The sequence below is a fragment of the Dermacentor andersoni genome, chromosome 2, assembly GCF_023375885.2.
Source record: "Dermacentor andersoni chromosome 2, qqDerAnde1_hic_scaffold, whole genome shotgun sequence".
Lineage (NCBI taxonomy): Eukaryota > Metazoa > Arthropoda > Arachnida > Ixodida > Ixodidae > Dermacentor > Dermacentor andersoni.
The window spans coordinates 222190218-222207868 of NC_092815.1; the positions used below are offsets into that span (position 1 = coordinate 222190218).

Genomic DNA, 17651 nt, shown 5'->3' on the forward strand with positions numbered 1-17651 from the left:
CATTGACTGATAGCATACACTGTGCCAGACTGAGAAGGAAGGTTACTTGAAGCATATTTCACACCATATAGCAAACAGAAATGTTCTGCAAAGGCATCAGCAGTGTTCGAGACAACACCACTATGTTCATGAAGAAGACGTACATCTTTGGCACTCCTTTTAGAAGAGAGAGCCCACAAAGCTCCAGAAATATTTTGAATTACGTGTCACGCTGGCTTCAACACAATCAATGTGGTCGTAGTGATGATTCTAATAATAATAATAATAATAATATTCTTAGTGGTAACTTGGCACACTAGACTAAAAAGAAGGCTGATGCCTGAATGTTAGAGCATCTCATAACCAGCCATCTAGAGCAGGAATTTGCAGGATGCAGAAGACACTTCCTTCCCCTCCATGTGCACACACACTTGCTCAATAACACAGCGCGGCACACACGCACACATTTGACAGGTGCACAACACACAGGAGTGCCAATTTAGTCTGGTTCCAAAGAAGGAGATCCAAATCGCCAGGGGGGTGGAGAGAAAGCTCTGCATGCCAGATATAATCATGGAGTTGTGGTGTCGGGTCATAGAGGCGTGATGAGGGCTCAGGCTGTGCTGACCACTTGTTCAGACGAACTGAAGAAAGATTAGTGCTGTCCAGAGAGCGGTCAAGCAACCTGCAGTATAGACTTGTGCAATGTTGCGCTGGTATTGCAGGGTGTGCGACTTGAGGGGTTTGAGGCAATCCTCGAAGGCTGGCATGAGCTCGTGACAACCGAAAAGACAGGAGTAAAGGGTGCGTATTGTCCAGCGCTGAACAAGCTTAAGTTTGTTAGCGTCGCGAGTTTGGTACGGGAACTATACTGATGAGCTGTACTCAAGTCGTGACAGAATGATAGAAGTGTAGAGTGCTCGGAAAACCTTAGGTCATCAGGGAAGGGAGACACGGGACACAAACCCAAGAATGGGCCGGTGCTTACATACAGTGCTGGTGGCATATGTGGAAAAGTTGAGAGAAGAGCTAAATGTTACACCCAGAATGGGAAGGGCCCGAACAGTCTTTATAGACGTGCCTCCAAGGAAGAAGGTTGGACGTGCAGCAGTTTCGTTGTGGCTGATACGCATGGCAGCACTTTTTACGGTGCTACTACAAAGTTTTATATTGTAGGCCCAGTCGTTAAGTTTTACGGAATGTATTTATTGTAAGCACATATGCTGTGCATCGGCATATTATTGTTGTGGAAGTGTTAACTTGTTAATCAAACACATTCTGCGCAGATGCATTAGTAACTTGGTTTTGAGTAGATCTTTGTCCTGACTACAATTTATAGTATCGCAGCAAGAAACATTTTAGTAGAAGCTGAAAGGATTCCAGCAGTTTAAGCATACCGACTGCACTCACACAATGCACTCACACCATCTACGCTTTCCATAAACAAAAAGTGAGATAAAAAATCAATTACAGTTTCATTGACTCAGTACTTGCTGCTTCTGAAGCAGGCATCGAAGCAATCATGGTATACGCTGCTACATGCATAGGTCTTGCATGATGCAGGTCCTGCTATGCACTGAACACGGGGCACACGTTGCAAACAGATTTCTTTTTGCAGTGCTCAAGTATAAGGACACACTGACTCAAACATGACTGCGTTGTCACATATGCTTCAGTGCGTCAGTGTTCTTAATTGCTACACGAGCGATTTATCTCCAACTAGCCCAAAAGACGGATGCACTTGAAAGAAGTGAGTGAAGGAGCACAGTGAACTTATACTGATCTGGATTCACATGCCGAATAGAAGAGCGTAGTGTCAGCTGAAACGGGCGGCACGGCTGATTATGTAAGTACTTCCCATAGTTCGGCTACTAGTGTCTTTCACTTTTGGAAGTTATTTTTGCCACTGGAAACAGCGCAGAACTTGCCCGTTAAACTTGAGTCACCCGACACCACACGAAACACGCCGCAGCTGACCACCCCAAGTTCCACATGGTTCATTCACCACATCACACATCACACAAAGTCGGGAGTGCCATATTTTAAATCACTGCAGCACGAAATGGACCTGAAAATTCATTTCCTTCGACAGAGTTTCTCAGCTGGGTTCGTTCACTCGCCAGTTACGAATTCGATGGACGCGCTAGGCCTACGCGTAACGTAAACAACATCGGCGATAGGCGAGTGCTGATTATCCAGACTTTGGAGCTCGTAAACATGTTTCCATTCATTTTAAGCACAACAAAATACACATACAACAAGCACAGACGTTGCGGCAATTGTGATTCGGTTGGCTGTTTTAGCATACGATCGTACCGAGCCTGGTGGAAACCAGTGGGCAGGTTGGATTAGTCGGCGTCGTTCGAAGTCGCCTCGAATCCACATCGCACTGCTACAACACACGGACGTCGGTCGGTCGGTCGTGTCATTGTCGGCCTGCTATTACAACACTGTCTTTCAGGAACACTGTCTCGCTCGAAAGAACTCGGCACGATCGTTGGTGGAGCTTGGTCTTGGTCAGCATGGAGCTTGGTCGTAGATGTTGAGGCGACGAACACCGACAGAGCTCTCAGCGTTGCTCACAGCATTGAATGTGGCCGGAATATGCACAGTGGCGTGCGCGGAGTGCAGGAACGCAGCTGGTTGAGACAGGGCTGCCGGCTTAGAAACGTTGACATCGCTAGTAGCATTGAGTGTTGACAGAGTAGGCACAGTGGCACCAGCGGCGGTACAGGAGGAGGCCAGCGGGGCATTCGTGGGTGTCGGCTGCAGGGTCTTCATGAGACGCTTAATTCCAGAGGTACAGGTGCGGCGAGTTAGGGTTAGCGCGGCACCATGTGGCTTCGGAGTTTTGGAGGGGCCTGGAGGGCCAGCCTGGCGTTGGACCGGGATGCAAATGGTGTCCACTTGTCGCAGAAGTCTTCGTGAAAAGATGAGTAAACCCAGGGGCGGGGAAGGCCCTGGACTGGGCCAGGGACAGGTGAAAACGGCGCACGATATGCAGCCAGATAAACAGGGTGGCCCCCCAGTAACATACAGTTCTCATTCGCCCCAGAGAAGTGCTATGGCTGTCAAAAGCAGGGCGAAATTTGCCGAGGAGATGGAGAAGGTCACGACGTTTCTTGGGATTGAAGGCATTGTTGATGACGTAGCTGAAAACGTCTTCAGGTGATGTAGCAGTTACGGGACTGCTGTATGGGTGTTGACTTTTGACGATCCAACAGGAAGTTACAACATGGTAAGAGTGTCGTAAGACTCCACAGTGCCGAGAGATTCGCCGCCAAGCAGCGTAATCAGGAATGAGAAGTGGTCGTATACAGGAAGGTGAATCGCACGAACTTCAAGGCCAAGCAGCATGGTTGGGAGCGGTGAGAGCTGGCAATGAACGAAACCAGTGCCTGTATTCTGCAACGTTCGCCTTCCGCAAAACTTACGCCTTGGCCACATCTCCACGAACGGCGCATGCTGATTGGCGGTTTTAGCAAAACCGAAAAACAAACAGCGCCTTCTAGTAGTTCCAGCCTACGTCATTTTAATGTCATGGTGTCGATGGGTGCTGTTGACATATATTGAATAAACGAACACGTCTTTTGGCATCTTTTGGCATTCGATTGGTGGTAGAGTGTAGTAGAGATAAGATCGGTGGTAGTTTATAGTGTTGTTTGTGGTGGCGCCTTACACGTGTTGTTTCGCGGCGATATTTGTTAATTCTTCTAAAATAAAACATTTTGCACTTCCTTATTCAATTTATTTTGCCTAAAACGGCCGTAACCAACTTTAGTCAGTGCGCAGAACTCCTACTGTGGCCACCACATTCGAAAACAACACACCCAAGCTGCTCTGCACTCACACGGTGCGCTCTCTCATGTGATGTGAAGCGTTTGACAGGGCGTGTTGGTAGTGCGCGCTGACGTCATGGGTAAGCAGTTGCTTGATTTATTGAACGTGACTATCGCGGTGGTGAAACTATTGTGGAAGGCAAGCGTTTCAGAATATGGCCCCAGTGGCAGGTGTACGGAACAGAATACAGGTGCCCGAACTGATGTATGTGGAGGTATCTGGATGTCATCAGTGAGGGACACCTTGGCACAGGAAAGCACAGCGTCATCAGATGTGGCATTGCCAAGCGAAGGCGACTTCTGCACGAGAGCAGTCAATGACACCTTGGTGATGGGAGAGAAAATCCCAACCTAAAAAATATTGTGAGAGCAATAGGAAAGAACGACGAACTGAACTATGAAGAGAACTCCTTAAATTTCAAGTCTGGCGGTACATGCAGCCACCAGCTTTACGTGTTGTGCTGTGGCCGTGCGGAGTAATAGACTGAAAAAAGGCATCGTGACTTTTCGTATTGAGCGGTATAGTTTTGTGGCAATTACAGATATGGCGGCACCGGTGTCATTGAGGGCAAGCAAAGAGACACCTTCAACAGTGACATAAATAATGTTTGACGGCAAAAGAAGAGGGCTTGAGCTTGGCGATGATGATGTTGTTCTTGCCTCGGGAACTGCACTGGTTAGTTTTCCGTGTCAGCGGTAGAGGGACGTTCATGCATTCGGGAGAGCGAGTGACGACTCGAGATGAAGAAGGACAGTCAAAAACTGGTCGAAGTCTTGGACGGGGAAGTTTCAATTCGCGGTCTGGAGCGTAAGACAGCGGATTGGTCTTACGCTCGTGGGTTGCCAGGTGGATGAAGTGGACGGTGGCGGTACTGGCGTGCAACATGTCCGGGAAGACTACAGAAATAGCAGACGGGCCAATTGTTCGCTGTGCGCCAGGGATTAATTACTCGATGGACTGGAGGTCATGGCAGTATGGAGGTAAAAACAGGGCTTTGCATCGGAGGCGCCGCCTGGAACATCGGTGGTTGTGGTTGTGCAGTGGCGTCGGCGTAAGTCAATGGGGCGGTGACCTGAGGTGCCTGCTCTTCTGGAAGGACCTCAGATGCTTGTTCCTGTATAACGTGTCGTAGGGTCGAAATAAGGGATGAACTCTGGTGGGTTGGATATGAGGGAGAGCTGGCAAGCAACTTCTTGCCACACGAAAGCCATGATCTGCGAGAGGAAGGTGGCATCTTTAAAAGGTGGGGTTAAACCTGATAACGATTCCTGATGGGGAACAGGGCAGTGGGTGATGATGCGTTGTCGGTGGAGCTCACCATAGCTTTGGCACAGCTCAAAAGCTTGGGCAACCATAGAGGGGCTCTTCGAAATCAGCATCTGACACGAGTCCTCATCAATACCCGTCAATATATGCTCGATTTTATTGCCCTTGGTCATTGACACATAGACCCGTTTACGAAGGTCCATGACATATTCAATATGGCTGGTAAAAGTCTCACCAGGTTGCTCAGAGTGTGACTGCAGATGCTGTTCGGCACAAAGTTTTCGAACAGCAGGGCGGCCGAAGATCTAGCTGAACTTTTGTCTTGAACACAGTCTAGCTTGGGATTTCGCTTTTGTGGTTCCAAAACCACAAGTGGGCAATTCCAGTGGGGTAAAAAGGGACGGTGGGTAATTTCACGATGTCATCCTATTTGTTGTTCACACTGACACATTCATAGGATGAGAGCCAGTCATCAAAATTGTGGTCGTCAATGCCACTGTAGATGGGACGCTAGGATATACAAAGGGCTGTGGAGCAGGTGGTGGTGAGCTCGTGGTGGTTTCGGTGGTCACGAGGGCAGGGAGAGTCTAGGTGCGCAATTCCAGGATTACAGGAGACCCAGCAGACCTCGACGAATTATGACAAAGAAGTCCGACACTGCTGTGGATGACATGAATTACGCTGATTGGAAGACGCAACAGCGTAGGCTCAGCCAGTCACACCAGAAATAATGTCTAGCCCAAGCCCCACTTCCGTAGCGCTGGCGATCCGGCTGCAGAGCTCTGCACAATGCACTTCTTCTTCATTGCCATAGAAATAACATTAAACCTCCTAAGCAAAGCAGGAATCTTAGCGAACTCCCTATTTTTTAGAATGGCAGCCGGTTTTCTAATGTCAGCTTCGCCGCAGTACAGCTGTGTTATGCAGTAATGCACATGAAAGGCCATGAAGGCGGTTTTGTGACCGATTGCACCGCGCAGGTGATTTTCAACCCAATTTTCTTGCAAAACAAAGGATGCACTTTGAAATCGGGTAAATACCGTAATCAGACAATTGTGAACTATCGTTATTGCTAGGAAATCTTCCTACGGTGAGCTGAAAATCAGTATTTTCACCCAAGAAATGATGTATGCTTAGTGCATTTATTGTTCCCTAAGCTCCATGAAGACAGAAGCTGCCACTAAAGGGATTGTTGGGGTGGTCACCATAGGGGTCAGGTGCATGTGTGCTGACTGGTCAAGTTTGAAGTATCCTGTGAATGCCAATTTTAGGATAAAAATTATGAATGCTTGGGCCAATATACATGCACGGTCAGTAACTGGGACCTTCAGTCAAGATTGAATTAAATGAAAAATCTTAATTATTTGAAGTCGAACTAACGGAAGTCTACTGTACTGGTGTTTTCTTGCAAAATACAAAAAAGATATTGCAGTTGATAAATTTGCATACTTGTCAGGCGGAGCATGACGTGCAAAAAGCCTCGGTCCACCATGTGCACAGGGTGGCATCCAGCACGAGTCGCATGTGCATGAAAGTAGCACAAGCGTGAAAAATGCAATGGTGGAGTGCCAGGAAAAAATTTTGTGGCAACACAAATGCTCAAGTCGATGTGATTCTCACCAATAGATCAGCAACTGTGGAAACAGTTGAAGGGGAGACCAATCTGCTCGTGGCTAGGGATCCACATGTGCTGCCAACAATTTTGCCTGTAGTAAATGCGACGATGATAGGTGGTGCACAATATACATGAGATTTTGTCGCCCATATTTCCTGCACCGGCCACTTGTTAACATTGGTAACTAATGGTCGTTGCCTTTGGCCTGCCTACATATTCGGTGGACTGTGTGCTGAGCGTGTGATACGGACGTGTGCAGCAAAAGCGCAAGCTGCGCATCTTCATCTCGAACACGTTCTACCCGGGCAAGCTGTGTGGCGTGGACGTGGACGACGAAGGAGCCACAGTGCCCTCGTGGGAGCTGCGGGTCGAGGGCCGCCTGCTAGAGGAGCAGCCCAAGGGTGAGTCGGCAGCCAGGGGTGCCAAGCGCAAGTTCTCTTCCTTCTTCAAGAGCCTGGTCATTGAGCTGGACAAGGAGCTGTACGGGCCGGACAACCACCTCGTCGAGTGGCATCGCACCCCCACCACCACCGAGACAGATGGGTTCCAGGTGAGCACGCATGTTGCCTGCTGAAGACGACGCGCTGCAAGGTGTCAGAGATTTCGGCTGTCCTGTTTGGGCCGTCCGAATGAAATCATCAGTATCTGAATAATCGGTTGTTGGCTCATAGGGTACGTGCCGAAAGGGATGCCGACTAGACCAGCGTGGCATTGTGTGCATCAATTTTTTTAAGTACCGTAAACCCCCGTCAACTCTAAGCTGTAAAAACAGGAAAAAAATTTCAAGATAAGCGGAGTTCCAAGATAAAGTGAAATCGTGAAAATAGAAACCCTCTGGCTACACTTAGACCACGTGGAACCATTCCTAAATGCTACTAGTAATATTCTTGGTCACCTTCACATGCATCAGGACTGGACACATGGGCATCTATGGGAAAAGGCATTGCTGGCACTGTGCCAAGACAGCGTGCTTGACACAGAGTCAAGGTGATCGATCCTAATGCAATACTTGAAGCCAGCCATCCGAGAATCACCGGTTCCAGACATTCAAATAGGTGACGCTACTACTATAAACAAATTCTGGACAGTTTTGCTTCAAAAACCAAAACTGAACTGTGTAAGAAAGCAGTTGTCATGCAGATGCCCACGAATGATGCGGCATGTACACACCGTTGAAAGCTGTGGGCTCGCATGCTGGCTGACCATGCCTGCTCAAAAGTGCTCACAGTTGATATGGTGACCATACAGGGTCCCGAATGAGAGGCAGGGAGCAGCCGAGCAAGTACATGCGAGCGATGATTGAAGGGAGAAAGCGTGGACTGTGGAGAGCGGCAGGATGCAGTGTCTGGCTCGGCTAGCGAGCTGCGGCCTCGTGAAAAACAAATGTAAGCAGTGCTGCTCCATTGCCTGTTCTCTAGTAAGTAAAAGCTTGTTAATTCACAACTCAGTAATTCGAAATTTCGGATAATTCAAAGTAGCCACCGCAGTCCATCCAGCAATGCATTGAAAGCAACATAACTTAACACATCCCAGTAATTCACACTGAAATCCGCACTGCCACCAATAATTTGAAGTGCGCGCTATCGTGGATGGGGAGAGTCGCCGCGCAGGCCGCGCAGCTTTGCTCTTGCCATCTGCGGCCCTTTGTTTGGGCCCGACTGGAGGGAGCCGCATTTGCGCAGGCACGGCCATCGTCTCCGTTGCAGGTCATTTCTCTCCCATGAGGTTCCGTGTGCAGTTGAAGGGTGCTGGAACCGTGCGCCGTATGATGTATTTGCAAGCGAAGGCATGCGAGGAAAGCAGGGCAGATGCACGTCCCCTCGCGTTGCGTGTGAGGCACGGGGCGGAGATGGGAGGGACATTCTTCTTTGGCAGCTGCTGCTTACGGTGCAACCATCTGGGCACTGTATGTTGAAAGCGATCTGTGACGTGGCCAAAGTGTGCACCTGCGTGAGCATAGGCGTGGGTTCATCTTCAAAGCAGTCTGCAATGTATGCAGAGCACACGTAGTGCTGGTAGCTTCGTATGCGATGTGCTTTCTGTGTTTCGTTCGCATTGATGCAAGAGCTGTACACAAGTCAATTTGCTCCCTGCTACTGCTGCAATTCCTCACTCCAGCACTTTTCAGCGAGTTTCTGCAGTCATCGAGCAAGATGTGTTCATGTTGACCTGTACACGCATGACACAGTACTTGTTAATTTAGTTAGTAAGCGAATGTTTATAAGTTTATACGGCCGATAAAGCTACTATCCTTACATCGTATAGCTATCTACTAATTTGCTAGCGCAATCGATGCTTCACTTTTCAGGCAAAACTGCACCATTCTTTTTTCTCCACTCCAGTCGGCTCTACAAAAGCACGGATGGAGCAAGAACGATCTCTCGACATTGGGCACGTCCAGTTACGTTGGCTGCGCCAATGCTGCGAAGTATAGAGGTTCTTGTTCACGCCAACATGACGTAGCCTGTGTGCACGCATGCTCACGCCACGTCGGTCAAATACGCACCTTAACCAAGCGATTTTTTTCTGAGTTTCATTAGTTTGAATTTCGTATAATCGGAATTTTCGTAGCTTCCCCGCGGGATTCAAATTAATTAGCTTTTCCTGTACATTCCATGTTGAGATTTCGAGATGTCCGGAGTCTGCCGCAAAACTTTTTGAGATAACAGGTGAAACACACATGGGTTGGCACCATGGCCTGAAAAAAATTCCACCTGGCCAATATATCGAGTTGTCAAAGTAAACAAAGGTTTACTGCGTGCAACCATTTGTTTCTTGCAGGTAAAACGGCCAGGTGACAAAAATGTCCGCTGCACCATCCTTCTCCTACTGGACTACCAGGTGAGTCGCTGTGCTTCCCAGACAATTACCTGGCAGAGCCTTGGGCTTACCTTACTTACCTCAACAGCCACACTTTGCAGCACCTCTTGGAAGACAGTGGCTGCATAATCGTTGGAATGAGCACTTTTTTAACCAGAGCACTTAAGTGAGACCCGTTTTAAATCTTCCCCATGCCCCATGTTCGAAGCCAAACAGAGTCACTGGCTCTGAAAAACATGGTCTGGTTGTTGTCGCATAACCTATCGATGACAGGGCCAGGATTATGTAGCAATTATCTTTCAAGGCTCAGAGTAATCCAAGCGGCGCTTCCTTCCTTGGTACTTTTATTGGTTTCCATTTACTCAAAAATTAAATGGAGGAGGTTGAGGGAAAAGCCGCACAGATATAGTGACTTGGGGGACCCTCAACGCTCTTTCTCACATCTGCCTGCATGCACGGTATACAAAGCACAGGGGCTGAAGAAGGAAAAAATGAAATGTGGATAAGAAAATAGGCAAGAAATATTTTGGTTAGGCAATCAATTGTTGCAGAAAAAATAAATTTGACAAAGACCAAACATCTCAATTTCACTACATACGCTGACACAGTAAATTTTATTTATTTATTTATTTATTTATTTAGTACATACTGCAGACCTTTCGGTCTAAGCAGAGGGGCAATAGAACGCATACAAACAAAAGAGAACAAACTAAGAACAAACAAATACAAATTTATACAAATTTTAGTCGCACTGTGTCTGTAAACTGTCGTTCCAGTCTGATACTGTTCTGGGAAAAAAAGAAAATTTAAACGTGTCATTTTGAGCATAATAGGGTGTTAGTGAATCCGGATGATGCTGTCTTGTTTGCCGTGTTATTGCAGGCGTTATATAAGTCGATGGTTTAATTTTAAGCCTGTTGTTGAGAAGAAGGGAAAGGAATTCAAGTCTTAGCAGCTTTCGGCGTGATTAAAGAGTAGGTATGGAGTTTTCTGTCATAATTTTAGAGGGAGAGTCCAGTCTTGCGAATTTATTAAATATAAACCTGACTGCCTTTCTTTTTATTTTTCAAGACGCACGATATTTGATTTAGTGTAAGGATCCCATGATATACATGGGAAAAATCACCACAAAGAAGTAACTTGCACACCTGTAAACACTCGTAAGCAAGGCTAATACACTGTTTGGGGCACGGTAGGACCACAATGCAACGATGGTCACTGCTAATTCTGCTAAATGTCGCTGAGGGACCAACCTGCACAACGAAGAGCAGGTGCCTGGTCAGCATCGTTGCAGTGCCGGGTCCGCCGTGCCCACTGAAGTTCAAGCAGTAGAGCGGTTCTCTTATACAGGCGGCTGTCGATGACGTCACGCTGCGCTGACCAAAAGGTGTCGCTAGAAGCTCAGGGCCATCAGGAGTTGACGGTGCGAAATGTTCGTTGGTTCACATATACTCGCTCCTATTGATGCTGATACGGTGATCCACGTAGTGCGCGTGGCTAGTCGTTGATACGGCGGCGGCTCCCAGCAAAACCTGCACAACGAAGAGCAGGTGCCTAGTCAGCATCGTTGCAGTGCCGGGTCCGCCGTGCCCACTCTGCTAAAGAAGGGAGAGCTGAATAATTAAATTCTGACAGCGTTAGATCATGTACATTTCGGCCCGCTATTTTGTACCAATTCAGTAGTTTGGGCAGTGCTTATATTTGACAGTCATAGTTCTAAAATCTGGAACATGTCATGTTTCTGCTGTATGTGTATTATAGCAGGATAAATTTCTTGTTAAGTTTGCGAGTTCCAGAAGTAGGGCATTGTTGTGTAGAACATTAAAATGATATTGACGTAAATGTCTATATTCATAGATGCCTTTAACTGTGAAATCTTTCATAAACCCGTGTTATCAGTGACATTGGCCAGTCGTGATGATAGGAAATTGAGCAAAAGGAATCAAAAACCTCATTACTAGAAACACCACATTTCAGAAATCCTCTGCTGGCTGCTTTTAGTTTCAGTGTAAAAATATTTCAGTACTTCAGAATACCAAACCTTTCAGAATAACGATTGTTATTCAGTTTCCGTGTCATTTTAACAACACGTCAGTGCTATGAATTAATACAGTCGCCGACCGATAAATTGGACACCGATAATTCGGACATGCTCGGTAATTTGGACAGCTTTGCGGCACTTAATGTGTACAGATGACCGATATTTTGGACAGCCGCCAGCTCTGCATTCACTTATCCGGACTCCTCCATCTATGGCTATAGCGTACGCAGACTCTGCCGCCATTGTGTCCTCTGGCAACCTCGACGAGACATCAAGTATGGCCCAAGAAATTACACGCTAGATGGTAATCTGTGATGCCTTGCCTTCTTGGAGGCTTTGCCTGAATTACAGGTCGCATCAACATCGCGATCATCACATCCTCTTCCAGCTATTCCGGCAACCCCGCACATGGCCTGTCTCGCCATTTTGTTTTGACGAGTTGGCCTTTCGCACAGCATACTGCCATTCTGTGCATCTTTGTTTGGTTTGCGTTCCAGACAACGTTCTGCTGGCTCCAAGAAGTCTTTCTCGTGAACTTACAGACAGCCCGCGTCCAATGAGCCTGACTCTGCAACTGAAGAGCCTCAACTTCTGTTGACCACAACGAGCTCAATGCGGACATCATTGATGACCCGCGTGGCTGTGGTGTGCAGATTTTTGCTGCCGTTAGATTTAAAGACTTTTCAGACGTCGACAGTGCTGTGTGGTCGTGTGCCATACTGAACGACGACGAAATAATTGAGCCAGTGCTTCCACCGTCAAACAGTGACTCATATGATGATGATCATGTGCCGCGTGCTCCTGAGCCTTCACATGCAGGTCTGGCTCGAGCCTTTGCAGTCCTTGCATTGGGCACACAGCAACAGCACAAAACTGGCAGAAATACAGGCCTACTTGGTTGCACATAAGCAGAAGTGTGTGCAGCAATGAATCGACCACTTATTCCTTGCACAGGAGTCTTAAAACGTAAATAAGATTATTTTTATTTGGATAGATTCATTTTTTGGGACATTCGATAGTTTGGACTTATTTGAGTTCCCCGTTGAGTCCGAATTATCGGTTGTTGACCGTATTTCGAAATCTGGAGATTCTTAAATTTTCGTGTATCCTTCACGGCAGCTGGAACACTAGGCTAGCAGACAACAAGGTGCAGAAAGCGGTTGCTTTGACGCATGGATTCAGAAAACCTGAAATGGCACCGGAGGAGAAGTACGCTGGAGGGTACTTCTTTTTTTTTTTTTTTTTATATAGGTTGTGTCCGAAACCCTGTCCCATAGGGAGGGGATTTAAAATGCGGATCTTAAGGGGGGATATGGCGATTAGAGATATCATACTAATTTATAGACCAAATTAAATTAAAATACGCAGACTTGTTTAGTTTTCCAAGCTGATTTCAAAAGTTCAGTTATTTTTTATAGGTCAAGTAATTAGGGAGGTAATTAAAAGTACACTACTATTGTGGAGACAGTAGGTAAAAAAAAAATTTGCGAAAAGCTATAATTCATGCATGATGGACAACTGAATGTTTAAGGAGTGAAATGCTACAAGCAGTTTTCAAATCCAACTATAATTAGCAATTTAGCAGCTCATCAAAGTCTAGCATGGCTACTAGGTCACATGAACAAAAAGAAAACAAATTATGAGAAAATGAAAAATAAGAATCTGCTTGCAGCATTTCAAGCTTTATGCATTTAGCTTCATATACCAAAAAAATTACAGCTCTTGCTGTCCTAGATCTTGAGATGTTGCCATGAACAAGCAAGGTGAATGAAAAGCTAGTTTTGAGAAAATTGCAAAAAACACACAACTTCATTTATTCACAGGGTGTCTACCAACCGGGAAAACTGGGAATTGGGAAATTGAATATTCTGATAACCTAAATTACTTCCATTTTGCTTCTAAGTGATATGTATCGTTAGAGTATCGCTTTGGTGAACGTACTACCATGTTTTACGTGACGCTTGATGTAAGGCATGTCGGTAGCAACCTTGAAACATATATTTTTTTTTTTCTTTCTTGAAATGCTTGAGGCTAATGAATAACTTGTGCATGTAATTTCAGTGGGGATTTAATCCTTTTTATGAAGAAATGCAGCATGACTGACTTATATCAAATATTTAGTTACTCTGTAACTATAATGACTCATCATAAAATGCTTAGATTCATTCTAGCGGTTTGATTTGCTTTCAGTGGAGTCTCAAGCACCACTTATGTTTCACACATATGTATCGACAGTCGATCGTGATTCCTGACTGAAGTGGATATTCTAAAACATTTGTTTATGTATGCATCTTGTTTTTACTCGTATTTGAGAATGTTCCACTCAATTTGCAATGAGTCTTACCATATTCTTTTCAAAGTTATCTTATTTGCTGTGCATCTTACTAACCCCTCGCTTCAGATTTCTTTTTTTATAAAATAAATTCTAACTGGATTCAAACTGGATTAAGTCATTTTTTAGCATGATTACTATAAAGTGGCAGCATCGGGCGACATAACGTCAGCCTGTCTTGACGTAAAACAAAGTTCTGTGTCACTCAGGAAATTTTGCAAAGGCATTCAGGGAAAACCTGAAAAACTCGGGGAATTTGGAAATGTCAACTTGGTAGAAACCCTGTATTCAAGAATATCATGAAATACCAGCCGTAACAGGCCAGTATGACGCTGGCAGATAGTCAGCTTGAGAACTGTTACCTGTGTGGCACTTTTTCAAGGCTCGATTCATGTTTTCGACAGATCCACGCTTTCGAGCTCAAGCCTTCATTCGCCGCTGGTCTTTCTCATTCATGCGGGCAGTGGTTGTTTCTATGGAAACTTCTTTTAGTAGCTGGGGATGTAGAAGAGAATCCAGGCCCCGAGTTAAGCCAGATTGCTAAACAACTAAAGGATATCGCAACCGATATGAAAGATATCAAACAACATCGGCTAACCGAAATTTAAAAGAAGATAGACGCCCTCTCCAAACTTGAAGAAAAAGTAATCTCACACGAAAAGAACATATTGCAGTTGGAAAAAGCTTTTAAAAGATTAGAAAGCAGGGTTGATCATTTAGAAAACCACAGCAGAAGATCAAATCTTATTGTTTACGGACTTCCCGAGGATGAGGGCGAAAACAGCTCTACATTGGAACACAGTGTTAATCAAACAATCATCAAGGAAATCCTTGGCCTGGAGGCCTGGAACAGAAGGAACAAGCGCTAACATCCTAGACTTAATATTGATTAGTGACAACTTCCCCCTTGATCTACTGAACTCGGAGATCATAAATGGTATCTCAGACCACAACCTACCAAAATGCCAGCTGCCCCTCGGATGCACTGCAACAGCCAAAACTAGTGAAATTATTGTCCCTAATTTTGAAAAAGCAGATGATTCCGCTATACTAACCTATTTAGCGCATGAATACCCAGAATTTTACGAAACTGCCAACGAGAGTTCTGTTCACGTTAATGATCTCTGGCTTCATTTCAAGTGTATAGTACCGCACTGCATGCGTCATTACATCCCGAAAAAAAGAAAAAATTAAAACAAAAAAAAATACTTGGATAACACGCGATATAATTCATGTCAAGCGCAGAATAAAACGTTTGCGGCGTAAAATGAAAAAGAATGTTGCAAGTACACAAACAAAATCGCAACTCTCCCGCGCTGCCGACGAGCTCAAGTTAAAGACCAAGCTTGCGAAGCATATATATTTCAATGAAACGTTGCCTAACCTTATCAATCACAACCCTAATCGCTTCTGGAATTTTTTTCGCGCACGCCCCGCAACGACACCAGATCGTCCACGCGAGGAAAAACTGGCACTCGCTCATAAATTTAACCAACACTTTCAATCAGTCTTAACTAAAGATAACGACACAATTCCATATTTGCCACCGTCATCATTTCACACTGTTGACACATTAACAATAAACGACTCCGGAATATTTAAGCAGTTACTTGAGTTTGAAATCATACGGTCCCGATAACATTCCCACCGAGTTCTTGAAAAGATATGCTGAATGTAACAGTAAATATCTTGGCCTTATTTACCGCAAGTTACTTTCGACGTCAGAGCTACCTGAAGATTGGAAAATTGCCAAAATTGTACCGATTCATAAGTCAGGCGATACTAACCTGCCATCTAATTACAGACCAATTTCGCTTACCAGCACATTATGTAAAATTCTGGAACACATTATTCTCAAACACTTAACCGCATATTTCGAAGAACATATTCTAGTAGATGTTCAACATGGTTTTAGAAGAGGCTTATCGACAGTCACTCAGCTAACAGAGGTCGTACATGATCTTGCTTCAGGTATTAATAATCATAATCAAACTGACCTACTTTTACTAGATTTCAGTAAAGCGTTTGATTGTGTGTGCCATACTAAACTAACTGCCAAAATTACAGCTGCGATTGGCAATGGACCCATTACTTCATGGATAAAAAGCTTTTTATCTCACCGATCCCAATTTGTCGTCATCGAAAACATCCCATCTGCTCCGGTGCCTGTCACATCAGGGGTCCCACAGGGCTCAGTAATAGGTCCGCTGGTATTTTTACTTTTTATCAATGACATTACAAATAACATTGATTGTAAAATCAAACTGTTTGCAGACGACTGCATAATATACAGAGAAATACGCAATCACCAAGATCAAGTTCTGCTCAATAATGCACTAGCAAAAATAACCGAATGGTGTGATAACTGGCAAATGACCATTAATACAAACAAAACGGTTTGCATGACAGTAACGAGAAAAAAGCACCCATCGTTTTTCCACTACACACTTAACGGCAGCCTCGTAACTAGAGTTCAACAGCATAAGTATCTTGGTTTAACAAAAACGTCCGACCTTAACTGGACAGCACATATTAACAACATTACTTCTTGTGCATTATGAAAACTCTTCTTTCTCAAAAGGTGCCTGCGGTTGGCACCAACTAACGTCAAACTTTTAACTTGCATTACATTTGTGAGACCTGTCCTTGAGTATGCTAATGTCGTATGGTTCCCGTACACTAAAACAAACATATCTAAACTGCAAAGGATCCAGAGAAAGGCAATTAGGTTTATCCACCGAAAATACCGGCGCAGTGATTCCCCTACTCTTCTTCTAACACAGTCAGGGCTTGCAACTTTGGCTGTACAAGCAAAACGAGCTCGTCTAAAATTTCTGCATCAAATATTACACAGCCGACTAAAAATAAATGCCTCTGCATACGTTACCTTTTCTAAATCCCGCATACTTCGTCATAATCATGCCTATACACTAAACGAGTTCCTTTGTAATAACGATACTTTTCAGTCTTCCTTTTTCCCCCGTGTTGTTCGCGAGTGGAATAACCTAGATGCATCTGTAACTAACACAGTATCGCAGTCCGATTTTGTTAAGTTATTAGAAGATGAAATAATTAGTTAGGAAAGAATAGATCTTATGCATACATAATCGTCAGAACTCCAATTTTTTGAACTGTAGCTAATCATTTACCCCCTTTGTTTCTTTCTTTGTTTTTATAACACTGTAATAATCCTTACGTACATGTAAACTGAAGTGTACTATTTCTGTGAGTTTCTCTTGTTATTCATATTATTAGTGTTGTAAAATTGTGCATTGAACCTGTTTTATGTGTTTCCATTTACATGTTTTCATGTTCTTACCATTCGGTATATAAAACATGAATTGTATGTATAATCATATGCCCACCTGCTATGGTCTCGATATGAGACACTGAGGCGTCGTGCACGAGGTGTCGTGCACGTGCAACACTGAGGCGTCGTGCACGGGCTGAGTGTATGTCTGGACAGTTGAGGCTGACTTACGAGCTGTTGAGAAAGAATCTCAATTGTGACAAAGTTCGGGCCTCATACCACTGAGCTTGCTATCAGTTGATAGAAATAGCTCATGCTCCAAAATATTTGCTTCTGTATGCATCTCCTTTTTATTTGTATTTGAGAATGTCTGAGTCGATTTGCTATTTTTTCGAAGACATGTTATTTGCTGTGCATCTTACGGACCCCTCCCTTCTATTCTTTTTTTGAATAGCATAAACACTACTCCTTAGTATTCAAATTGCATTAGATCACTTTCTTTCATATG

At 44.8% G+C, this 17651-nt stretch overlaps 1 protein-coding gene across 6 annotated transcripts in view; it reads left to right on the top strand.

Moving 5' to 3' along the window:
• Bap60 (Brahma-associated protein 60) overlaps positions 1 to 17651 on the top strand; it is a 163794-nt gene that overhangs the window by 73599 nt on the left and 72544 nt on the right. For all 6 annotated transcript variants that reach the window (XM_055075767.2, XM_050186811.3, XM_055075771.2 and 3 more), the window contains 2 exons: positions 6960 to 7250; positions 9482 to 9541. In XM_055075767.2, the coding sequence (XP_054931742.2) occupies positions 6960 to 7250; positions 9482 to 9541 (351 nt within the window). The remainder of the gene's footprint in view (positions 1 to 6959; positions 7251 to 9481; positions 9542 to 17651) is intronic.